We start from the raw sequence: 26,861 nt of genomic DNA on the forward strand, positions 1-26,861 counted from the left end.
GGAGCGGGGGGGGGGGGGGGGGGGGGGGGGGGGGTTGGGGGGGGGTGTCGGAAGAGATTAACCAATGAATTTATTTGCATCTGTGCATAGCCCTTGGACAGAATATAGTGTGGGGAAGGCCTGCAGAGGGGGTGGGAGTGAGAAGGGGCTCAAGGGGGATGGGCAGGGGGACATATGTAATACTTTTGACAATAAAGACAAATAAAAATTATTTATTTACCTCTTAAAGGAAGGGAGGGAGAGGTAAGAGGAAACAGAGAGCCAACCCTGTCGGGAATGCTAACTCAAGCAGTTTCCTAGCTGCATGGATATTGCCTAAATGGGTGTGTTCCTTTGCCTCTGCTGGGACTCCAGGGGTGGGGGAGCTTTCTTAAAACTCTGGGATGATTCCAGTGGAGAGAGCTGGGTAATCTTTTGGGCTAAACTCAATCAATCAGCATGGATTTAGAGGCATACTGTGTACTTCTCCAGATGTCCTGGGAGAGGCAGAAATACCCTGGGCTGGTGCTCCTCTTCAGCCAGTTTATATTCTAGAGGACCAGGCACCTTTGAGGGCCAGGTAATGAGGACAGACAAAGGAAGGTGGCATGTCACCTTGTCCTTATGATAACTATGTCTCATATCTGGGAAGCCCTAATAGTTTCCATATCCATGACCTCATTTGATCTTCACTGGATCCTTACCTGAAAGAGGCCAGTGAACTTCAAAGAGCAGCTGGCATTGGAGTCAGAATACTTAGACATCTGGGATTTTCCACGAGTCAAATAACTACAAAAAGCCACTGTTTCTCCTCTATAAATGTGCTTTCCTCACCCCGGTTCTCGCTCCTCGCAGGGTTATGAAAAGGGTCAAATAAAATAATGGATTTGAAATTGCTCCATAAACTCCGGGAAACTAGACAAATATGAGATATCTTGCACATCATTGGAGACAGATAACAAATGTTATGCACATTTTGGGGTGAAGACTCACTATATTAATGGCAGCTGAAAGATGGGATACTTGGTCAAGGTCCCATGGCTCATCTGTAGCAGAATCTCAGATCCTCATCCAGGAAGAGGTATTTCCAGTGTAATCTGTGGTTGTTTCAACCACTGTGGGAATTCAGATGAAAAGGAAACCGGTAGAAGTAAATTTATGAGACAAAGTTAATAAATCATTAGTGTTCATGGAGCTCCTCAGATGCAATTTTTTAAACTCACAAATATAATAGAAAGATATTCCCAAGACTTATTTAGGGTAATAGTGATCCTGCAATAGCACACAATGATGGCAGTGCATCAATGACCTAAAGAGAGGTCACTTACAAAAAAGAAAGAAGAGACAAGGGTAATGGATAATAATATTTTGTAGTTTTCTGAGGCTTTCCTGTAGATTATAATACTATTGGATTGTTTCAGAATCCTATGATATAGGGAGGAAAGACATTTTTATTTGTCTGTCAATTTTAAATGCAGAACCTAAGACCTTGGGGAGTTTAAAGAAATTATCGTTGGCCATAATACCTATAAGTGGTCAGCCTAGGATCAGACCTGAGTGCTAAGACTTGAAATTCTGATCTCCATGGTGCTAATGCCCCCAGTTGTTTACATTAAAATTGGGGCAATTGGCTCATTTTGCCGATACTGCAGATTTACTGTAGATTTCCAGAAAAGAAGTGGGAATCTTAGTTCTAATCAGTCTAAGCTGGGGGTGAGAGTAGGGCCCCTGACTCTGGAAAGCCGATGTCATGGTCGTGGGTAAGTATGTGCCGTGGTACTCTGTTCTGGAAGATGAAGGGTTTGGACTAGATACATGGATGGAAGTTATTACAATTCTAAACTTTCTGAAAGATACAAAATAGAGGAGTTTTTCTTCATAATAAGCTGGTTCTAGTAACCCATTGTATTTTGTAGAGTATTTAAAAAATTTTAAGGATCTATCATCTTATGTTATTCATCCTGACAACATTCTTTGGAGACATTAGCCAATAGATGATTTTTATGGCTTCTTCTGGCCATTTTTTTTCTTTCTGTTCCTTAGACAGGCCTAGACCAGACCCTTCTCAGGGACCTTGCACTTGCTCTTATCTCTCTGAGCTGCTCTTTGTCATCACCTGGGCCTGGCTCACATGTCACTTCTTTAGAGGGGCCTTCATACATGCTCCTAGTAAAGCCCCCATGGCCCCATTCTCACAGTGACCTATTTTATTTCCTTCACAGGGTTTATACCTGAATTATGAATAGTATTTATTTGTTCATATCATTGTCTCTCCAGGCTGGGATTTAAATCCAGTAGACCTGTTTCCCTTGTTCTGCATAGTATACCAAACACCCAGAGCAGTGCTTTGCACATAATAGGAGCTTAATATCTGTTGATTGAAATAAACATCTTAGGAGAAATTTAGCACCTTGTTCAAGATTACATAGCCAGTGGGTGACCAGTTAAGGACTGGAATTCCATCTCTCTGCTCCTAGTTTACTATTCATTCTATTGGATTTTATGCTACCAAGATGTATGAATATTTATACCTGGGAGTTCCAGATGACTGCTGATAAAACATAGAGGCTTCTGTGTGAAGCTGAATGCATTTGTTAAGGGAAATGAGGAAATCCCCCAGGCTTATACCTTCAGTTGATGATAACAGAACTTTATAATCTATGTACTTTGTATAGTCAACATCAATCATCCCATATTTGTTTAACTCATTTTTAAAGGAAGCTTATTTTGGGAGCACTTTGAGTATTTTTTATTGATGACGGCTGGATGTTAACTTACATAAACCCAGCGCTGTGCTTACGAGAGAACATAAACAATGACATATGGTTTAGAATCCTGGTCAGACAGCAGAGGTTTTCTCTCTGCTAGAAGCCCACAGGGCTGTAGGTGTGAGATGTGAGATTGCCGGGACATGGCTGTTCCCTCTGAAACCAGCCTCAGACGTTACATTACAGGTGTTTCCTCCATGACCTTAATCACCCATTATGAATCTGTGACTTTATTGGCACTTGTTTTGAGGCTCTGGTGGAGTTGGGTGCCACCTAGATTATCTCTTAATTGCATAGTATTTACTGCTCTGCGAAGCAAATTGCCTTTAGTTTGCCCTATGTTTTCTCTTCTGAGCTGGTGCTCAGAAGAGAAGGAGATTCCTTCTGGATTAAAATTTTGAGGGTGAACATGGCTGTGCTTACTGACTTCCCAGTCTTTCCAACTTTTGATATCTTCACTCAGCCTCCCCCTTCCCTATAAAGACCAGTGGTATCAATCCATCATTTTAAGACCAAATCCTCAAGTCCTTGTTGATTTTAGGTGCAATTCTTCCTCTCTGTTGTCTTCTTATTGAGATACAACATCCCTAAGCTATGTTAGGCTAGGGTTAAGTATGGTTTCAGAAATGACACGTCAGCACTGACTTCTTCTCATGTCTTTAGTGAGATGCCAGAGTTTTTGCCACCCTGGATTTTGTCAATGTGGCTCACTCTTAATTGAACAGATAGACATGTTGTCCTAAAAGTGTACAGCAATAACCCCAACCTAAAGGGAAATATTATATCTATTTTTGCAAACTGAGCACTTTTTCAGCTCTTCCCTTTTCTTCAGTTTTCCAAGACTTTCCTATTTCCCTGTTTTTACATATGACCTTCTATAGATTTTTCATGGGGAACTTCTTTCTCTAGATACTTTCTATCTATCAGCCCACCAATGATTTTTAGAGGCCACTGATGAGACATGTAGAGATGTCCATGTGTCCCACCCTTCATTTTCTGTCTCAAAGCAAATTTCTTGTCTCCTCTATTTCTTGGAAATGCAATATTTTAATAGTTCTTGGTTGATATCCTTTTCAAAGTGTTTGGAATCTACAGAGTTGACATCCTGGATTCTCCCTGTAATACATGCTCATTGACTCACATAAAGAACACAGCATCCTAGACTTTTTCATTCACAGAAATTGCAGCCAGTTTTAAGGCTTTTTGATTTTTTTAATTAATTAATTAAAATTAATTAAATTTTTTAGAGCTGCTTATTTTTCTATACCACCTTTTCTGGCATCACTGTGCACTGTTACATGGTCATAAGCAGAAGTCATTGGCCAAAACACAGGTACAGGTATGCTATATGGTATATATATATCCTGATGATCTTACATGTGGACAAATGAGACTTCATGGTAAAGGCAGAGACCCCACATAGGACCTATGGAGAGGAGAGAATGTGTTTCATTCTAATCAACTCTTGTTTGGCAAAGAGCAGCTATCCGCAGGAGAAAGAGAAGGTTTTGGCATCAGTTAGGTATTCCCTGAAGATTTATTTGGGCTTTACCCCCTCTTTTCTCCCCCACCCTCTTGCCTTCCCACACACACATACATAGATACCAAGTTCAGTGGTGTGCAGGGTTGGAGAACCACATGGGACCTGAGGAGGGAGGGGCTGTATTGACTTTAACTTGATTTACTGAAGCAATTGAGTTTGTCGGGCAGAATGTGATCGTCTCCATCAGCTGTCATGCCGGGATGCTCCTGTCATGCTGTCAATAGCTTTCACTTTCTGATCCTTCTCTCAAGTTCACTGTCTGTCAGGAGAGAAGAGGCTTCGGGTACCAAGCAGGGAAAGCATTCTGAGCCTTTGCCTGGGAGTCAGTTTACAGACTTTGAAACCCCGTCAATTTAAGCCTGATAGTGGGTAGTAATGTACAAGGGGCAGTAATGCTTTGGTAGGTCATTTAGATTTCTCTCTTTAGGAACGATTTTATTTATGAGGAGATGAGCATGAAGAGCGCCAGGACGAGAAAGAGTGCGGCTGTGCAGGCAGGCTTGTTTCCTTAGTTATGGTGATATAGCTTAATTCAATAGAGTGCAGTCACTGTAATTGGAAGGATATTTCATTTATATTGCACCTGTCAGCGTGAGGTACTTTTCCGAGTCTCTGAAAACAGGTACTGCCTTCCCTCCCAGAACAATGCCTCTGAGTCAAAGATAGAACTGACACAAGCCTCAGACTCCCTGACCTGATACACAGCCAAGGGCACTGTGGTGGCAGACAGCCTGGGGACAGGCACCCCTCACTTAGGAGACAACTGATTAATGATGAAAAGAGATGTAGAAGTAAGTTTTTTGGAAGTCAGTTAAAAAAAAAAAATAAGTGTTAGCTGCCCAGCTCAGTGGTTGAGAGTTGACCTATGAACCAGGAGTTCACAGTTTGATTCCCAGTCAGGGCATATTCCTGGGTTTCGGGCCCAGTCCCCAGTGTGAGGTGTGCAGAAGGCAGTTGATCAATGATTCCCTCTCATCATTGATGCTTTTACTTCTCTCTCCCCCTCTCCTTTCCTCTCTGAAATCAATAAAAATACACATTTAAGAAATAGATGCTATTTTTTAAAAGTATGGGAAAATCTTTTGCTTAAGAAAAGAAATAAAAGAAGAAACAAAAGGCTCCTTGTAGTGTGAATAAGGGCCTTCTGACTTGTCTGTTGTACTCATTTGGACTTGTATACATTAGTGTTTTGGGTTGTTTTCCTTCCCCCCCCCCCCCCCCCCCCCAAGACGGGAACAGAGCTATGCTTTAAAGATCAAAGATAAAATGCAGCCCTGGAGGATAATTTCCCAGATGATGTTGTGTTGGGTGGAAAAAAACCATTAGCCATTGAAAGCAGCTCACTCAGCCTTAGGAATGTAGAATCCTCGTTTCCAGCAGCTTCTGGGAAGCCCATCTTGACAGTGGAGAGAAATGGCATCAGTTCTCTTGAGCAGATGTGAGGAAAGCCTACCTCCTCTAGACCTTCTTTCCCCAGGATCAGGAGGCAGAGGTAGTGGGAAAGGTGTGGCTTTGGGGACTGGTCCAGTGACTCCAGGGGACAGTGTATAATTTCTGATGCACTTGAAAGTTAGGATGACACTGGATGGCAGCCAACTTGTGGACTATGGAAACTTTAATGTACACACAACTTCTTCAAGCCATTTTTGTTTTCTCTTCTTTAAATTAAAATATATTAATTTTAGAGAGGAAGGGAGAGGGAGGGAGGGAGGGAGGGAGGGAGAGAAAGAGGGAGGGAGGGAGAGAGAGAGAGAGAGAGAGAGAGAGAGAGAGAGAGAGAGAGAGAGAGAGAGAGAGAGAGAGAGAGAGAGAGAAATAAATGAGATACAATTGTGGATTGGCTGCCTTCTGCATGCTCCACACTGGGGATCCAGCCCACAACCCAGGCATGTGCCCTGACTGGGAATTGAACCATAATTTCCTGCTTCATAGCTAGATGCTCAACCGCTGAGCCACGCCCGTGAGGCTCTTCTTTAAAAATTTAAAATATATTTTATATTTTCAATTACAGTTTACTTTCAATATTATTTTGTATTAGTGTCAGTGTACAACATAGTGATTAGATAATAAAAAACCCACTCCTTCCGATATTTCCAGTACCCCCCTTGCACCATACATAGTTATTCAATATTATCCACTGTATTTTTATACCATATTTTACATTCCCGTGACTGTTTTTTAACTGCCAATCTGTACTTCTCAATTCATTTACCTCTTTCACCCCCTCCCCCAAACCTCTACCCTTCTGGAAACCATCAGTCTGTTCTTTGTATCTATGAGTCTGTTTTTGTTTTGTTTGTTTATATTGTTCTTTAGATTCCACATATAAGTGAAATCATATGGTATTCATCTTTTTCTGACTGACTTATTTCACTTAGCATGATACTCTCTAGGTCCATTCATGCTTCACTATCTATCTATCTATCTGTCTCACAGTTGTTGTTGTTTTTATATGTTGTGATGGGCACTTGGTTTGTTTCCATAACTTGGCTATTATCAATAGCACTGTAGTCAATTTAGGGGCGCATATATTCTTACAAATCAGTATTTGGGGTTTCTTCAAATATATACCCAGCAGTAAAATCATTGGGTCATAAGGCAGTTCCATTTTTAGTTTTTGGAGGAAATTTCCTACTGTTTTCTACAATGACTACACCATCTGCATCTGCATTCCCACTACACAGTACAGAAGGGTTCCCTTTTCTCCACACCAGCACTTGTTTGTTGATTTATTGGTGATAGCCATTCTGGCAGGCGTGAAGTGATCTCTTTCTCTGTTGTTGGTGAAGATCTTGTTGAAGGTCTCATGGTGTAATGTTAGATGGCTGAAGCCATTGGCAGGGTGAGGGGGAATAAGTGCCCAGAAGCTGCCCTTGCTCTGAGGGCATTCCTTGGAACATCATGGTCTTATTTTTGCAATATTCTCACTCCCTTATGTTGTCATTTGTTCTTCTGGATAAGCTCTTAAGAAAGGAGCAACACTGTTTATGGAAAAGGCAAGCCTTCAGCATTAATGTAACCAGTAAAATGATCAGTTGTAAAAGTGATCATTTAAACATATGAATCACTTAACTCACATAACACCCCCCCCTCCAAATGTTTTAAAAAATTGTCAAATTTAAAAATAAGAAAGTCTTCTCTCCCTCGGGTCTAACTGTAGCCAGTGGTAAATGTTTAATGACAGAGGCTAAGCTGCCACAGAATTATGCAGAAGGTAAGGAGGAGCTTGTCCCTGCTTTTCCAGAAAGAGCTCTGTACCTTAGAGAAATCGCCAAATACCCTTTCCTCCAAGTCTCCCTCTGCAAAGGGAAGGACAGCAATGGTATTGATGTACTTTCCAATCAATGTTTATAAGGTTCTAGAATTTAAATTTGCATATAATTTAATTACATAAATAATGTTTTCTTCCTGTGTGTTTCAGCAAATATTATATAAGCATACTCTCTGGAATCAGACTTTATTTAGTTTATTGGAGAATGTAGGAAAAATAGGACAAGATCTGAATGCTGATCCAGACAGCAAGCGTGTGTGTGTGTGTGTGTGTGTGTGTAGGGGGCACGCAGCCGAGATTATCTGGGCTGTGTCCATTTCACTTTCACACCAGCAATGATGTTCCTAATGGGTAGCACTCTTCTGTTTTTCTCCGCTTGTCTGCTTAAAAAACAAACAGATTTTATTTTCTGATGATCCTCTGTTCTTATCTATTAACCAGGAAGGAGGAAATAGGATGGATCCTGTGCTTTGAGCAAACTGGGTCTGTTCCATCTTGTAGGCATAGTAAACCCACTCCTCCCACATTCCTGAAATTTAGCAAAACTAACCCCGACACGCCTGGTTTATGTTAGTTTTATTTCAGAAAGTACTTTTCCACACTGATTCCTCCTGATAAGGTCTGCCCAAGCTGCTTTGCTGGCCCCAGGAGAGGCAGAAGTCATTGTGTGACAACGGTGGGATCCAATTCACTGGGCAAACCCAGGGATGATGTAATTTACCCAGATCTACTCTTCAAACCAAATCCCCACCCCATCTGAGATATACCCCCCTTCTCCTTTGAATCCTGGGAGCTGCTGCCAAGATTACAGTTCTGTGATCTCTGCAGGGAGGGCAGGCTGTGTTTTATGGGGAAGAAACAGCCACATATCCCACTGCAGTCTTATGTTTGCTCCAGAAAGGGGAACCTGGGTACTTTTGGCTCAGCTTAAAAACACACTACACGGCAATATTAATAAGACAGAAAACTTGTCAACCATGTCCATTAGCTCGTCAACAAGTGTTACTCTGTTCTTTCCTTCTGCCAGGCGCTTTGAAAAATGAAAGGCAAGGCTGAGGTACTGCTTCCAGCCTCTTAGTCCCACGTGGACTTGTGTTGACAGAGATTTTGCTTCCTGAGCAGAAGGTATTTATTAGATAATCTTTCATTAATTTTCTCATTTTGATAAATCAAAGCCAAGCAGAACTTCTGATCCATAATAGCCTGTGAAGTTACACTGAGGTGCCATAAATGTACACCAAAGCTGAAAACATGGCTGTGTTACTGAATGTGGGCAGCCTCACCCCGTTACATCAGATTCCATTGTGCTCATTGAGTAGATTTCCCTGATTCATTCCCAGAGCCATAGGGTATGGCCTCTCAGCATTGGTTGCCTATCAGAACCACCTGGGGAGTGTAAGGATTAGGATGCTTGCCCTAGCCAGTTTAGCCCAGTGGATAGAGCATTGACCTGCAGAATGAAGAGTCCCAGGTTTGATTTTGGTCAAAGACATGTACCTAGGTTGCAGGCTGGATCCTTGGCCCCAGTTAGGATATGTTTGGGAGGCAACCAATCAATTTGTCTCTCTCACATCAATGCTTCTGTCTCACATCAATGTGTCTCTCTGTCTTACCATCTACCCTTTCAGTCTCTAAAAAAATCAATGGAAAAATATCCTCAGGTGAGGATTAATAGAAAACAAAGAAAGAAACAAACAAACGAAAAAACCTTCCAAAAAAAACCCCACAAAACAAAGTAGGATGCCTGATCTGACTCCCCAAGTTTGCGTTTAGTGGGTTTGGGGTGCTGTCTGGGCACTGGGGTTTTGAAGAGGTGTGCAGCTTGAGAGTAGAACCACTGTTCTGAGCTCCAGAATCTCTTGGCCAGAACTTCTTGCCTCAGAGAAGTTGACAGTTTGTTCGGTGAGATAAAACATGCGTTCCTGAAAGAGATCACTCTGAAGAAATGAGAAACCTAGAAGAACTGTAAGAGAATTTGTTTCTTTAAGCATATTTATGTATTCCATCGTATTCATTCAGGAATATTGAATGAACACCTAGTATGTTCCAAGCACTGTTGGGAACCCCGAGGGTAGAAAGGAGGTGGAGCTGGTGCGGACTCTGCCAGCTGGAGCTGACAGAAGTTCAGGGACAGCTGAGAGCAGGTGCACTAGGGCAACTCTGGAGACCAGGTTGCCCCCCAGGCAGGCTGCGAAGGATTGGTGGAATGAACAAGATCGGACAAGGCCTTTCTGGGGCTAGAAAGAAGACAGGAGACTTGGCTATCAGCCATCATGCCACTGGAGACCTTTGGATTTTCCCGAGGTGCCTTGTGTGTGGCCTTACTCTTTCATTAGCTTCCCTGTAGAAAGTACATGAGTTTTGATTAAAATATGCAGATTATGAATCTTCAGGTCCTTTAAAGAGGATCTCATACACTCCCTCTGAGCGAACTTTTCTTATTCATGCATGGATCATGGTGAGACAGTCTAGAATAATGGTTTTCATTTAGGGAGTGATTTCGCCCCTTTCCCCAGGGGATATTGGGCAATATCTGGAGACATTGTTTTTGGGTGTCACCACTAGTTGGGAAGTGCTCCTGGCACTGGGTGGGAAGTGTTCCTGGCATATAATTGGTAGAGGTCAGGGATGCTGCTGAATACCTTGCAATGCACAATCAGCCCCACAACAATGAAAGATCCAGTCTCACATGTCAGAGGTGGGGTGGTGGGACACCCTGTTCTAGAGATTGGAGAGAGAGATGGAGGACAGGCTTCATCTGGGAGATTCCTCTTACTGTAACAATGTCTGCTACTGTATGAATGCCTCTCAGCACACACCAAACCACACACATACCCCACACCTATACATATTTGCACCAGGAGATATGCAGAGCTGTACTTTGTGGTCCCCTCACCAGCTCCAAGGGGGATTTCATCTTTCAGTGGGGTGGGCATATTCAGGGTCTCCACACCCCCCCCAAACCACACTCCTTCCTGAGCATCAGCACTGTGGAGAGTTTCCCATGGAGAGAAGTCTAGCCATTGGGTTGCCCATGTAATTTCCTGCTCAGTTTTGATAACACCTGAGTTTCTCCCTATCTATTGCCAAAACTGAAAGGTTGATCTTTTTCCCCTCTTGGGGGCAAGAGGAAGTGACAGACCTCTCCTTGGACAGGTAGAACTTCTAAATAAAATTGTGGCTCAAGTTTTGAAAAGCGCAGGAATTTTGGCTAAGGGACGCAGATCAGCTGTCCTGGTGTGGTGCCTCAGCGGAGGCAGGCAGCCATTCACATTGCTTCTTCCTCCCTCCCTGACGGTGGACAGGGCAAGGCTGTGGAGCCAGAAACCTGAATTTGAATCCAGGCTCTGATTTTCTTAACCGTGCAATTTTGGCCAACTCATTTTATCTCCCTCTGCCTGTGCCCCATCCTCTGTAATCTGGAAACGCACTGCTCAGTTGGAGCTTGGTGAGCGTTAGATTTAATGTATATAGAGTGTGTGATCAAATGGTAGATTTTACAATGTCATGTAAATGGAGAGGATAAGACTGGGTGATCCCAACATCCCATGCAACCCCAATACTGAAACACGTGGTCTTGTTGGGCAATAGGAGGCTTGGCTTGCCCTAAAAAATGAGGAAGAAGAGTTTTGTATTCATGCCCCAGAGAAGATATCAGTGTCTGCATCTGCATCTGTCCTAGGCAATTTTTAGTGCACACCAACTCTCCTGGTGTGGGAAGGAGCAGCAGGAGGCAGGGGGCAGGCACAGGTGTCTCTGTCTGGCTAAGAAATGGAGTCAGAGCTGCACCTGAGCCCACCTCCCGGGGAGCGAACAGTGTGGTCCACTTGTTCTCTGAGCCTTTCCCGGTGGAGCCAGCACAGGGCCAGCTGCCAGTGTCTGCTGGCACATGGACCTCCAGCTTACCCACTGCCACCTGGACTACCTGAACCTGATGCCCACGTTCCTCCTCCCTTCTCCCTGCCAACCTGGCACCAGTTTGTGTTAATTGCCTTTTCCCTGACACTTCCCCCTCTTGCCTTCCCTCCCTTCTGAGCATGCTACACCTACAAAGTATGAATATCCTTTTTGATGTTGGCTCACGTTAGAAGTTCGCCTCCCACTTTATTTCCCCTCCTTCCAAAGGAGAGGAACCTGAATGCCACACACAGTGTTATCTTGCTCTGACTTTGAAGAGGAATTTCTCCCCTAAGGGCTCTATTCCTGGAGTAGCATAATCTAAGGAGAAAAAAAAGTTTATCCTAAGGAAGCCAAATCAGCCAAGAGTTATTCAGAGTGTCTGACTGCCTGGTATATTTAGTAACTACACAGAGGAGGCAAGCTTGAAGAATGTTCAGAGCCGTCCAAGGAGAGGTTCTTTTTGATTCCTTGTTGGCCAGAACTGAGGATGGCCAGGTGAAGAAAGTGTCCCCCTAGCCTTGTGCCACTTACCTGACTGTTGTTATCTGGGTGTGCTGGGATAGGAGATGAAGGAGAAATGCAGCTATAGAATATTCCAACCACAGAACTAAAAGGCTGGGACTTCAAAATTGCTTCAGGTCCAAAATTTCCCCTGTTGACCTTGACGTGTTGAACTTGACCTCGCTTGACCCACTGAACTTGAGTGTTATCTGTAAAGTGAGGCCCTGGACCCAGTGGACAAGCTCACTCTCCACCGCACATTGAGATCGCTGCACATTGAGATCATATGGGAAGGTCTGAATATAGATGTCTCGGCTGCATGAGCAGAGATGCTGACTTACAAGGTCTGGTACACACCCGGGCACTGGCGCTTTGTCAGTACACCGCCTCAAGTGATTCCAATTCCCGGCTACTGTTGACAATCACTGGGCCAGATCAGTGCTTCTCGGAGTGTGGCCCCAGGACCAGCAGTGGTAGGAACTCCTTAGAAAAGCAGAATCTTGGATCCTACCCCAGACCTGCTGAGACTGAGGCTTGGGACCAGTGGTGCGTTCTGTCAAGCTCTCCAGGTAGTTTTATGCATGAAAACATTTTAAAAAGCAGTGGGTTGGAGACCTTTTTAAGGGTTCCTACTAGGTTTCAAAATCTATAATACTATAAACAGCCTCAATAGGGTACAAGATGAAGCCAAGGCCACGCAGCTGGCTAAATAGGTAGTAAAGCCCTTCCTGGGACCCAGGTCTTTGAACCTCTGTTCCGAGCTTGTTTAATTGTCCAATTAGGAAGATGTTTAAGATTTATGACATGTTTTTCTCTCTGTGTGTATCTGTCTCCCTGGGTTTAGCTTGTGGGCCACAGGATTATAGAGAAAATGTTGTTTTTAGCTCCTGGCATACCTGCAGTGCAGGATATGTTGTAAAGAGAAGTTACTTTTTAATTGTTGGGCATGTGCCTCGGGGGAATTATCTGTGAGTTATTGGCCACTTCCTTAGTTTGGGCAAGTCCTGTGACTGAGCATTTTGTGTTGAAGTTGGTTGGCAGGTAAGTATCAGGCTTGCAGCTTGCTAAGAGCAAAGAGGGGAGTGGGCAAGGCACACACTTTTTCCAGGATGCAACTGGAATTTTTTAATTTTTTAATTTTCGCAGTGCTTCATTAAAATTATCTAGAATTGCAGTCCTTGTATTGCATTTTGTACAATTCACTGTCTGTAGTGGTTACAGCTGTTTTAAAAATATATTCTTACACAGGGTGTGTGGTAAGTTTTTGGGGTGAATTTGTCATGTGCTAAAAAATAGCAGATTATCCCAGAGATGAAGACTTTCTCTCGGTAGTCAACACCCCAGGGGCAGATCTGGGACTAGCACCATGACGTCCTCACATACAGGCTGAAGTATTGGGAGTCAGGAGGAACAGAGGGGACTTCCAGAAGATGTGAACCTGCACACAGTTCAGAGGTGATAGGAGGAAATGCCGTTGGGAACCACCGGGCACCATGGTTAATGAAGGAACCTTAGAGATTTTCCAGAACATCTCAGTTTATAGAAGGGGACCTTGAAACTGCTGGATGTCACAGGTTCTGAAACAGATCTCAGTCTCTGTGATGTCATTCTTACCCAGTGCTCTCTCTGTCTAGGGCACCACATCATTCTTTAAAGTGACCAGGATAAATCATAGAAAATGTGCTGGTCCTGTTCCTTCCCATTGCACTCCAAGACTTATTCTTGAGTAGATGTTGAGGCAGGATGTGACTTGGGGTCCTGCTTCCATTTTTTGGGATGTAGTATGGGAGACAAAATGCTTCTTAGGACCCCATATTTACATGTCATAATTCTTTCTTGGATTGTTAAATAAGAAGACATTGATGGACACAAGATTTTCCAACTTATTTTATGGATGTGGCTCAGATCCAGTGGATGATTATGACTTTCCCAGATTCGGCAGAAGCCCTGCCCTCTGGTTTCAAGGAAAATAGGATTGCCTTGCTGCAGAAAACTAAGACACTAGAGACTGCTATTTCTTTAAATGCAATAGATGTAAAGCACAAAGAGTGGTGTCTTATGAGATGTGGTTGTGAATAACTTGGCCGCTTGCTATGGCATTTTATTGACGTAATAGAGGCCCGTTGCATGAAAATTCGTGCAATAGGCCTTCCTTCCCTGGCTGCCAGCACAGGTGTTCCTCTGGCACCCAGGACTCAGGCCTTCGCTCTGGCCACCACCTTCCATCTTTGCTCCAGCCAGAGCCTTCAGTCTTTGCCCCAGCCAGAGCACTGCTCCTGTAGCTCCCTCCCCCTCATAGCAGTCGTCCTACCCCACTTAGCTGCTCTGCACCTGCATGTGTGTGGCCCAGAGACCCAGAGCAGCTGGCGGGGTTGGGCTGCCTACAACTTTAATGGATTAATTTGCATACTCACCCCTGATTGGCTGGTGGGTGTGGTGAAGTGATGACTAATTTGCATATTTCTCTTTTATTAGTGTAGATTAGGAAGCTTCTAACAGTCTCATTGCTGCTTCCCACTCAGTTCTTTCTCCCTTATTGGAATACCATGACTTATGAAAGTGTCCAAATAATTGTGATTATCGTTAAAAGAACATGTGTGGTCTCTTAGTTGATCAGTCTTACATTCCTCTTGGATCCCCATGATGTCAGTGACCTCAAAAGGTCTATTTTCATGCATTGCTACTCAGTGCACTTTATATTGTCTTCTTCCTCAAAGCCTGGCCTGAGTTCCTTGTATTCAGTATATATTTATTTAGAAGTGCACTGGGGTGGTTGAGTAATTTTAGATAGGGTTCACTGACTAAGAGTGGCAGGGGAAATGGTTTTCCTATCTGTGCCTCAATCTGCCCACCTGCAGATTCTGGGGTTTCTGAATTTGTTTATTAGCTACATCCAAGGGTGAGATTAGCTGATGAAAACCTGGAGTACAGTTTGATGTGGCAAAGGGTAGCCAGCAGGTCTAATTTTAAAATTCTGGAAAGAAGACAACAGTATTTCATGCTGAGCCCACATTTGGAGAGACCGAAATCATTCATTTGAAAATCACCAAATCTCTATATAAATATACACATGCCCTGGCCTCATTAAGTAGAGTCCTCCAAACATCATCATCTCTTACCTGTCTAATTATCAATAATAGGGAGAGATCACCAGGGCTTTTTCAGAGGAGCAGAGGTTTGTTCCTATCAGGAATGTCCTTAGACTATGTTTCAATGGTTCCCATGCTGTGTTTTTATATGTTTCAGTTTTGTTCCTCACTTTCTTTTTGCTGCTGTTGGTAAACTCAAGCAGTGTGTGTACCAAACCAGGCTTCCCACTTGTGCTTCTGCTCTGCCATTGGTGGGAAACCACCTAAACAGGAGGTAAAAACTGCTAAAGTTGGAGCAAATGGGTCTTGAACGGCGACCTGATCAGCTCTTCCTTAACCAAGTTCTTTCTCTCCCCAGATCATCCTGTTCAGGTGGCTTCATGAATCACTGAGGGACAAAGAACATCGACATTCAGGTTCCCTCAGGATTGTGATCCCTCCTAGAGGAAACAGGAAGAACCTTCCATGTGATGTAGTTAAATGAAGTCTTACTAGTAGCGTTGGAAGGGCTCAGGGATGTTACACAGCAGGGAACTGGGGATACCCTAGACCCCTGATTGTCCTCCCTGGACTCAATGTGCATGAGGATGGCCTGAAGGAGGTTAAAACTCAATGCCTGTTTCTTTCATGGGGCGCAGTCTGGGATCTCTGTTTTTCAAAAGCTCTTCATGTGATTCTCATTGCAGCAGCAGTTGAGTACCTGGGATCTCATACAACCCCCTCCTATTACAGATGAAGAATATTAAGGCCCAGAGAGGGGGAGTGGCCATCAAGATAGCATTGTCTCTGCTGACAGTCAGCCAGCAGTCTTACCAATGGCAGGATGCTGTTACCAAAGCCTTCTTTCAATGTAACCTTCCCTGGTCCAAACACCTCCTTCTCCTTCAGCTTTTCGTTGAGCCACATGATCTCAGGATTTGTCCAATCACACCACCCTTTAAACAATATGGCAACATTATAATTCCTCCCATCTCTCTTTTGTCTCCTCCCCTGTGCTTTTCTTACACCACTTGGAAGGGGGTAAATGAGGTCTCAGGAATGCACTTGCTCAAGCTTATTCCCTGAACTGATCTGCTGGTGATGTATTAATTAGCTGGGCACTGCACCTTAACAAACAGGTCACAGGCAGATCCTGGTGTGTGTTAATGTTTTACCAGAGATGCTCAGCAGTGGTCTCCTTTGTGGCCTAAATGTAAAGAGAGAAATGTGGTTGACTTTATTTTTGTTTTACTTTCAAGTGTTGACATATTGGTTTCAATGCCATATGCTAGCGTATTTGCTATTAGTTGTCTCACATATGTTTAAACTTTTTGATAATAGTAATTACTATAGATGTTATAATTTTTGTGCCTCGATTTATACATGCCCATGTTTATGTTTTCCCACATACATGTATAACCGTATAATGTGGAACTTTTGCTCTGTCATTATATATTTCAAACTTACCTTAAAATCAGTGAATGAGATCCATTTTACACTGAGCTCAGAGCTGTCATGACTTGTTCCCTGTCACCCTGAGGAGAAACTCCAAACCACTCCCCAATCCTCAGCCACTATGTGGCTTCCTGAGGGCCTCCCCAGCGAGGCTGAGTAATAGATTTGGACTCTAGATCTTCCTGTTCTCTTGGCAAAAGGAGCAGCTCTGACCTAGACTCCCAGCTGTGAAACCAAGCCCTACTCTTCCTTTGAACCCAGAACTCTGGGGGCGGGTGCAAACAGACACAGGTGGGAAAAAGAAAGAATGTGTGACCCTCAAGTGCAACAGAGAGAGAGCTAAATTAGTTTAGCAGCCAGGGATTTTTCATCCTGTTAATTGAGAACACGGTCTATTTTACCCACAAATGCACTTCTTTCTGCATGGGATTCCCAAGCTCTCCTTCTCTCTAGCCTCTTCCTGCCCAGTGCCATCCCAAATCAGGAGCCACCTTATTTCTGAAATTGCCTCACTATGAGGTCCCAGAAATTTTTCTTCCTCTGAGCCCATAGCACATGATGGTTGGATTGGTGTGTCTAAGGGGAACACATCTGAGATAGCACATCTCATCTGGGATCCGTCATATGAGCATTCACACTGATGCTTGTCTGCTAAAAACATAGAGGACCCATATAGGACTTAAAAGCTCTGGGGCCCTTTTGTTTTCCGGGAAAAATACACATGGGCACAAAATGTTGCATGCAATATCAAGAGATTCATGGACCAGATGCTTAGGAGGTCCATTAATCAAAAGATAAGAACTCTTGGAGTAGGGGGACATGGATGTCCCAAAATATAACACAATGGTGAGAACATAATGACTTTTAAGACATATTTTTGAAATTAAAAAACAACAACACCAGGAATGGTGCTGAAAATCATAAAATCCAAGGATCTCATAGATCCCTTAATATAAGTCAGTCATGTAATAACAGATAGGAAGTCTACTCTCCGGAGAGGGGCCAGACTTCCCTGAAGCCACACTAAGGTTAATCACAGAAATGGGACTGAAGTGGGGTCCCTGTCCCAAAGCCTCTTTTTCAAGCAATACAATAAAGTACATTCTCTGAAAGTGAGCTTGACTTTTCTGTTCCTTGTGGATTGTTGCTCACTGTGAGGTATAGGGAGATAGTCAGGAATCAAACCTACATACCGTGGGGTTAAAAAGAAAGAAAAAAAAAATAGCTGAATCTAAAATATCACTTGCCCTTTCAAATAAATGCATCATTTTTCAGGCATGAGGGGCTTTCAGCAAAGGTAGCTGTGGGGGTATTGGGAAACCTCCAGTCTTTGATGAGATGCATCTTTGTAGGGACAACATGAAACCTCACCCCAAGGCTGATTTTAACATGTTGCCCTGGGAATGGAAGTCAGCTCTTGTGTCCCAGCTCTTCTCTGAGACTCTGGCTTACTTCCTATCTTGGGGCCTGAGACCCAAGTGAACAGCATCTGGGTATAAGTTTACTTTGTTCAAGCTCAACCTCAGGCTTAACTGGAAGTCAGTCACCTGTATTTCTCATGCAGGCCTCTCTGGCCAGTCAGTCAATCAGATGCATGTGTGTCTTGAAAATAATATAAATGGGTGGCTTATTAAACAACAGAAATGCATTTCTCCTAGTTCTGGAAGCTGGAAGTCTGAGATCGGGGTACCAGCATGATCAGTTCTGGGAAGGCCCTCTTCCAGATTGCAGACTGTCATTTTCTCATATCCCCTTATGGCAGAAGGGGCAAAAGAGCTCTCTGGGGTCTCTCTTATATGGGCACTAATCCTATTCATGAGCACTTCACCCTCATGACCTAATCCCTTCTCCAAGGCCACACTTCCTAATGCCATTACTTAGTGGAAGGGCACCTGCCCAGGTCCCTGCTGACAAAGTGAAAGATTCCTGGGGTCACTAGCATAAAAGCAGTGGGAGCCATTAAAGGGTTAAGTAGGGACATGACAAGATAAGATTTGCTCGTAAAGGGATCCTTTAAGAAATTCTATGGAGAAGAGATAGAAAAGAAGCCAGAGATATATTATAAGGGTATTGTGGTATTTAAGCGAAGGATGGGGGTGGGGGATTAGATAGAAAGTATGAGGCAAATTTGGCAGCAGTTTTGGAAGCAGAAGAAAAAGACTTTTTGATAGGTATATGCCTGCACAGCCATGCTCACAGTTCAAAGTCTTGATTTTGTTACCAGTGAGGGGTGTATGTATGTGTGTGTGGCGTGTGCACACACACACCACAGTTTTTCTCAGCATTGGGACCATGTTCAAATGATTCTGAAGTTTGGATATCCTATCTAATAAAAGAGTAATATGCAAATTGACCATCACTCTAAGACATAAGATGACCATCCCCTGGTCAAAGATGGCTGCCCCCATGTGGGAACAAGATGGCCACCACAAGATGGCTTGTAGGGTAGGGCAGTTGTGGGGGGACCAGGCCTGCAGGGGAGGGCAGTTGGGAGCCAGCAGTCCTAGATTGTGAGAGGGATGTCCGAGTGCCTGTGTAGGCCCGATCCCAGTGACAGTTGGACATTCCTCAAGGGTTCCCAGATTGGAGAGGGTGCAGGCTGGGCTGAGGGGTCCCCTCCACCCCCATGCACAAATTTCCTGCACCTGGCCTCTAGTATTTTATATTTTTCTTTTAAGCAAACTATTAGGCTTGTTTGTTGAGCTTGCCATCTAAAAGGAATGAGATATGGGGAAGGTGGTAATTTAACACATATTTTCTAATAGTTCTTTCTTCACTTTACACAGAATCCAGAAGGAACATTTCCCACTGTGTGATGGTTAAGCTGTTACCTTTCTAGGCAATCATGCCTATACAATCATTAACATATTTATGGGGAGCCACTTGAACCAGAAATGACCCATTTCATATCCTATAGAGAATGTTCTTCTCTTGGCCCTTCTAAGTTAAAGGAACTAGACAGCTCATAGGTGAACTCCCTCTAAAGTAAGCTGTTAACCCCACCTCCTCTGCCTCCTCCCCTCCTCTGCTCAGCCAGGCAGGAGTGATTGATATATGCTGTCCTCTAGGGATTTTATTTTTTAAAGGTTTAGACAAGAGCAGGTTCTTCCATCATTTTTTTTTTTTTTCTATCAGTGTCACTGGCCTTGTATTTTGTTCTGCAGCAAAGATAACCAATCTTTTAAGAACTCAGACTTTATGCTAGCTTCTGCTTACCTCTTCTTGCCTTGTTTCAAGGGAGGGGGACATTTAGCTTCTGCTTTGTAGATAAGAAGGTTGGTTTTTGGCAAAAAATCTTTGTGCAGATGGCTTTTGTTCCAGGCATTAATTATGGAGAATCTAGTGATATTTGTCAAGGCAGAGGATTCAGAACTTTGCTTTTTTTTTCAAAAGCATCTGACTAAACATAACCAAAGAGTAAGGGAAATCTTTGCTTATTTTATCTCTCCCCACTGGGATTCTCTCTTCCCTCTTTTCTGCTTATCAATACCCTATTCATTCTTCCAGAAGAGAGCTTCCTCCTCCAAAATATTGTCCCAGGCTTCCCAGATTCCCACTGCCTCTTCTTCCTCAACCTTTATCCTGAGCTCATTTGTCTATTCTCTGTGCCACCTTGTGTGATTGTTGTTGTGCACAATCATACCCAAATCTCCTTGAGAGGGAAGGAAAGGACTAGGTGTGGCTCTGACCTACAGAATCCAAACCGGATGGCTAACCCAGAACAATGACTCATTACTTAATATTCAGGTCAAGCTCTGTTGACTTTCTAAACTATTCCCAGTCTTAGCCACTTCTCCTGTGAGGTGCCAGGGTTTTCATTTCTTGGTTATAGAGTATTCAGATGGTAATTTGCCAACCCTCTAATTGCCAAACTTTTTTTCAGTAAAAGCCCTATTTCCCTGGCTTCAGAGGGAACCTATAGTCATTTCTATGGGCCTGCTGGGTCTGAGTGTGCTTTAGTAGAGACCAGAGTATTCCTCCAAAGCACAGAGCTCTGTGAAGAGTTGAAGTGAAGGTCAGGAGGGAACACACCATGCAAGATAAGGGAGGGAACACACCATGCAAGGTAAGGGCCTGTATTGGCTTGTAGGTGTTGATGGTAAGGGACATCATTAGAAGACCAGAAGTAATGCCTTTGGTCTTCGGAAAATGTTGTCCTGTTAAACTGTGTTAGCATTCACATCATTTGAAAAGGCTGCTTATTTGTATGTAAAGGCAATAGAGTTCTGTCCGTCCCGTGAAGGCCCAGGCCCTTGCCATGGCTGTTCCAGGGTAGGTAGTAAAATGCCTCTTGAGGCCTGAGCCCCAGCTCCCCAGAGGAACACTAGTGATTGAGTTACATCGGAGCTGAAAATAGAAGGAGTGCTCATGCACACAGGATTGCAGGGCTCCAGGGCGGAATGTGCTCCTGGGAGCTGAGGACTGTTCCTCCCCACAAATGCTGCACCCAGCCTCAGCTCTCTTTCCCTCTCCTCCACTCTCCTCACTTTCAGGACTCTTCCTCTTCCTCCTTCCTCTTGACTCTGATTTCTACCTTTCCCAGACTTTGGGTCTCACTTTATTCATGACTGACAGCAAGGAGTTGAACGCCTTTTTACTAATGTTCTTAAGTTCCTTTACCTCTCCTTCTTTCTGCCTTTTCTCTCCTCCTCGATACTTTTTGTTGTAGTCTTTATATTCCTTTACTTTTCTCTGTAACTCCTCCATTTTTATCCACATCTAAACTGGGTTCATTCCTTAAAAGAAGCCTCCTCATAGCATATGTATGGTTTACTGTCTTCAGGGAGAAAAGTTGTCACGGATCTAGACTACTATACCTCTTTTCATTAATTAGTAATGACCTCTCATGGTTTGTTTGCAAATGACAAGGAAGTATGTGGAAAAATGGCATCATGTTACTGGAATTTTTTTCTCTACATTTCCTTTTCCATGACCCACTCTGGCTAATCAGTTACTCAGGAAATAAAAGGGATAGAATCTGAGATAAGTAGACTGTCTTCAGCCATTCATACCTCTAGATATCCAGTTGCCCAAATATGTATCACTTTGAAAATATAGGGACACTTGAAACTGAGAAAATAGACCAAGGTGGTACAGAATTGAATGGATAAACCTCATAGGTCTGAAAGTGAGTATATTAGTATATTAGTGTGAGTCCATTAGGCAGTGTATTGTGGGTAAGAAGGGGAAGAGTAAATAAATTGGCTTAGGCCATGGGATAATACCAGCCAAAATGTTCTGCAATGTTCATCACGAGCTATTACACTCTGCTTCAAATTATATGTACCTATTTCAAGAAGCACATATTTTCTTAAAGAGATATATGAAATAAATTGTAGAGTCAGTGGACAACCTGGGGAAGAACATTCTGGCAGAACATTATGTACATGTAAAATGAGGTAAGAATGTCATTTAAAAGCAATCCTGTAGCAAACTTATTTTGTAAGGACTGGCTTTTGCTTCTGAGATCCACCCGTCCCTTAATGGGTACATTAACAAAATAATGTTTTTACTAATGGATCTCAAAGTATTTTTGTAGCTCTCATGGTCTGTGGGAGACTCTGACGCTCTGTCCAGTGTGAGGGAAGCAAAAGCCCATAACTATGATTCAGTTTGCCCCAAACATACAGAGCCTGAGTATTAGAAGGAACCCGGGGGACCATTAAATCCAATCCTTTTCTTTTTAAGTAAAAAACAACAGCAGAACATGCTATGGCCTCTGACATAGTGAGCATCATCCTTACCCTCTCATTGCATTTCTGATTATGGGATGCTCTTTGGTAGCCTTTGCAGAAACCTGAGCCTTTCCAGGCCCTGTCACTTACCAGTCTGCAGAACTTGCTTTTCCTGGAAATAGTGAGACACCACTAATGATTGGAAATCCCTTTGAGGGTCTTTGGCATAAGACTGCTCTGGAATCCTGGCCTTTCCCTGGAGGAACCGCTGTGTGTACATTAATTATTGGACTTTGCAGTCCCCACACTCTGCCCACACAACTAACGTGAGGAGACAACTGATACAGGGAATTTCCTCTCTCCAGGGATGTTAATGGATTAGAGACTTTGAAAGTAAAAATCCCTCAAGACTTTAAGTAATGCAATAATAAATGAATAGAAGTATTTTAAGTATACAAGAGTTGATATTGGAAACTTGGGTGGAGGAACCTTTTCAGTGCCTGTCAGGCACATGCCTGAGGGGTTGACTTGCTCTGTATGTCTAATAGCTGTCAGGCACTCATGGAGATGGCTGTGGTTCATGTATGTGTATGTATGAGTGTAAGGTGTGTGTGTGTGTGTGTGTGCATGCACACCTCTTCTTCCTTCATCTTCTTACAATCTGCCTGTTTCTTGCTCAAATCCTACACCCACTTCCTAAAGCCATTTTGGACTTCCCCAGAGATGCCGTGGCCCTGAGTATCTCTTTAACTTTTATTATGTTCTGTTGGCTTTACAACTTGGTATGTATGTACATGGTCTGTTGAACTGTTCTTTCTTCATCCCATGCATTTGTTTTTTCTTCAAGCTACATCCCTTATTCCTTGAAGGTATGAGCTATCTTCTTCTTTATTTTCCCACAGCCTCATCCCGGCCATGAGCTCAGCTGCACAATTATAGGGTTGAAGCATCTTGGGTTTAGGTGTCCAAAAAGGATTGGCTAGCCCAACTTATTCATTCAACAAATGAGTTAACTGAACACTTATTCCATTCACCAGGGTCAACCAGACCAGTGATAAGGCTGGCAGGGGAACCAGTTCATCCAGCCTCATTACTGTACAGTAAAATGCAAGTGTCCGAATTCGATCCCAGGGCAAAAGGCTGGTGGGTTCCCCATACTTAGTCTGAAATTGTGCTAGTTAACCTCAAAGTCATGCCTTAGACCTTCCTTTTCTCTTTGCCCCTCTTCCACACTACTTAAAATTTCCATGATTCTAGAGTATCATGTCTGTCTACACATATATACATGCAGAATGTTAAAATGAGGAAATGCCACATTAGGGAAATGAGAAGAAAAAATGTTGAAGAAGATCTGATATACTTATGAAAAAAGCTAGAGAACTTTATTTCTTTTTAAATTGTCTTTCCTTATGGACTCTGTTCTTTTCTTTCTTCTTCCTTTTTTTTTTTTTAATCCTCACCTTAGGATATTTTTTCATTGATTTTTAGAGTGGAAGGGAGAGAAAAAGAAAGAGACAGAGAGAGAGAGAGAGAGAGAGAGAGAGAGAGAGAGAGAGAGAGAGAGAGAGAGAGAGAGAAGCATTGATTTGAGAGAGACACATTGATTGGTTGCCTTTGCCTTTCAATCATATGCCCCAACTAGGTCCAGAGATTGAGCCTGTGACTGAGAGTACATGTCCTTGACTGGAATCAACTCGGGACTCTTTAGTCTGCAGGCTGGCACTCTTTTCACTGAACCAGACAGGCTAGGGCTATGTGAACCTTTCAAATTCTGCTTTTATATTTTCTCAAAGCCTGTGAATCTGTCTTCTGCCACCAGCATACTCTAGCAGAAATGTCCACAAGAGCTTGTCCTTGCTAATGAATTATGTCTCAGTCTTCCATCTCCAACTCTCAGGGAAAATGTAATTCTAAGTTCTCTCTGTCTCCCTCTCCCCCTGCCCCCTCATGTGTGTTTCAGCATCTTTCTCCCTAGTCACAAAGATCTGTATATATTCATCTGAAGATATTTATGTCCAATTTTGCTTGAATTTTCCCACTATTTAGAGTTTAGATATGACTATTAGTGACAGCTAGACTCTAAAAATGCTGAACACGAACCACATCTTCCCACCGAATATTGTGTCTCTGCCGTGGGACTGTGTTCATGTCACAGAACTTCTCTTTCTGGCATTGGCTCTTTATTGCAGTGTTGGGAAGACTAATTTTCCCTCTTTCTCACCACCTTAGCCATGTCTTCCCATCTTTTCATGTTTAACTCTTACCTGCAGCTTTACCACCCTAGACAGGTTGCTTTCATTTTAGGACTCCATGATCACTGACAGTGAGCCCTGGGCAGCCAGTCTAGAACTGGGCACTAGATTGTTTCAACTATGTTAGTTGTTACTCTCAAACCACACTGTGGGCTCTGTAAGGCAAGGTTAGGAATCTTATTTTTTTTATGTGACAACCATTTTGCATAGCATGATCTTGACAATATAATGTGAATTGAGACTGATCGAGGCTCAGAGTGCAAAGAACAGTAGGTGTTAAAACTATATTTTATAGCTTCTACATAGCATTTCTTTCTTAATTGTATATTTACATCATAGATCTAAAGTTTATGTCCCTTGATTCACAGATTTCATTTTTCCATTTTAAGAATGGATTCTTTTGTCATATTCTCTGGATAAGATGTTAGTTGCTAGTCTACCAAGAAGCATTTTACATTTGTTTTCCTAATTACCCATGCACCATCATAGAGACATTTTCATTCATATTTGGTGACTTTTTTTTTCTTTTTCTTTGAGACATTCAGGCCCAGAGAACTTGGCAGTTTCACTTTAACTTTGAGAGCCAAAAAAGCCCCCACATGGTAATAACATGAAATCCCCTGGGCCAGTCAACATTTTATCATTGTGAATTTATTTGCTGAAAGCCCTTTATGCCTCCTTGTTTAATTTTTCAATTATAACCCGATGCTGGAGAACTAGTGGGGTCACTCATTTCTAGAAGATTTATATTTCTAATTTAGGGTGTCTTTCAGTGCTCCTGCTGGAACCAGCACTCTCTGTGGCTTCAGGGACCTTTGTATCAAAGGGTATGAGCTCAGGGCAGCCACTCAGAGGGGAATCCAAATAACCATCACTTTTGTTATTATTTCTTTTCATTGCATTATCTTTACAATATTAAATTGTTTTCCATATTTTGTTTAGTATGGATGTAACCAATTTTGGCAGTAACAAATGTTATTTCTGAATATTCTCTGAGTTATCTTGACCTTCAGATTATAAAGAGAAGATATGGGTCCCTTGGGATGTGACCACATGGTATTATGAAAGAAGTCCAATGTTAAGACAGAATACATGTCTAGTTCACCCCTGGTCCCTCTACTTTTGCTTAAACTCAGAGCCTCTTCAGTTTTCACCTTTTGGACACCTGTCAGAGCTACAGGTGATAGATACCATGGAGGCTGACGGAAATAAGTGATTCTTTTCAGGAATGTTAGGCAATGCCTGAGGGACAGATGTTTGAGTTGGAACTTGAAGGACACGTAGGCCTTAGCTTGTTAAAGACAGCGTTCCAGTAAAGACATGGTAGACACAAGGCTATGATGACCTAAAGGATGACAGCTTTGGAGTGGGGAAGTGACAAGTTCTGAACCATTGGTCTTGATGCTGTAGAGCCTGACCTAGCAAACCAAGGACTTCAGATTTCACTCTCAGAGCAAACAGAAGCCATCAGAGTTTAGGAATAAGACAGTGGGATCTGCCCATCAGAAAGGTGTTTCCAGTGGCAGGATAGAGACTAGATTGGAGGTGGAAGACATTGAAAACCTACCAACCCTCTGGTGGCTTTTATGTTTCCAGTAACTGCTTCCTCTCAAGAGGTAGTAACAACTTTTTTGTTAATCACTCTTTGTGTTTTCCTTACAACGTCCACACTGTTGAAAATTAGTGCTCCTTAACAATCGTGATTTGGCTATGCCATCTGTTTCCTGTTAAGGCCCTGGCTGGTGCATCCTCCTTCACACTTCCTTATAACAGTTTGCTTCTACCTTCATCTCTCCACTAGCCATGGAGACATTTTGTGTTTCCAAGTTTTCACGAGTTCAGCTGAAAGTTACTGTTTGCCAGCGAAGTTTCATTTGAAGCCATAGTTTCACATCAGGGAAGGTCACGGTCAACTAGGGTAGCTCAGTAAGCCTTTGGAGGGATGACTTGAAGTAAGCTGCAGGAGATCTGCTAGTTGAGATCTGCTAGTTGGACCAAAACAAGGTAATTCTAAGAAGAATGCGAGAGCATATGTTAACATGAAAGCAGGAAACCCATGCACGGGCCACCGAGGAGATCTGCTCTCCTGGAGCACAGTGGGGCCTTTGGAGAATCAGCAGGAAGTACACTTGGGAAACCCTGTTTCCCTTCTAGAGCTTATTTCCGTTTCTAATTACATTTGACCCAAGCTAATCTTACCACAATTTTGCTGACCCTTGAGCATTGGCTTTAGGAAGTCCAGGAAGGATGTTTCAGAAACTAATCAAAGAAAAAACATTTTCAAAACAGAAAAAAGAAAGAAAGAAAGAAAATGCCACCAACCAGCTTTATGCAAGTAATAGAGTTGATACAAACTCTTTATTTGCCCATCCTAACCAATGGCTCACAGGATTCAAATGCTATGCAAAATAGGATTAGGTCTTCAGTGGGATGTGGTATCCAATTGTGT

The 26,861-nt window shown here is 42.9% G+C and overlaps 1 protein-coding gene across 5 annotated transcripts in view; it reads left to right on the forward strand.

The window, feature by feature from the left end:
• SETBP1 (SET binding protein 1) overlaps positions 1 to 26,861 on the forward strand; it is a 322,623-nt gene that overhangs the window by 83,480 nt on the left and 212,282 nt on the right. Inside the window, exon 3 of one of the 5 annotated variants that reach the window (XM_036417510.2) lies at positions 1,175 to 1,181. The exons of the other annotated variants lie outside the window; for them this stretch is intronic. Coding sequence (XP_036273403.1) covers positions 1,175 to 1,181 — 7 coding nt within the window. The remainder of the gene's footprint in view (positions 1 to 1,174; positions 1,182 to 26,861) is intronic. 5 annotated transcript variants of the gene reach the window in all.

Source organism: Pipistrellus kuhlii, unplaced genomic scaffold, assembly GCF_014108245.1.
Source record: "Pipistrellus kuhlii isolate mPipKuh1 unplaced genomic scaffold, mPipKuh1.p scaffold_m20_p_6, whole genome shotgun sequence".
Taxonomy (NCBI): domain Eukaryota; kingdom Metazoa; phylum Chordata; class Mammalia; order Chiroptera; family Vespertilionidae; genus Pipistrellus; species Pipistrellus kuhlii.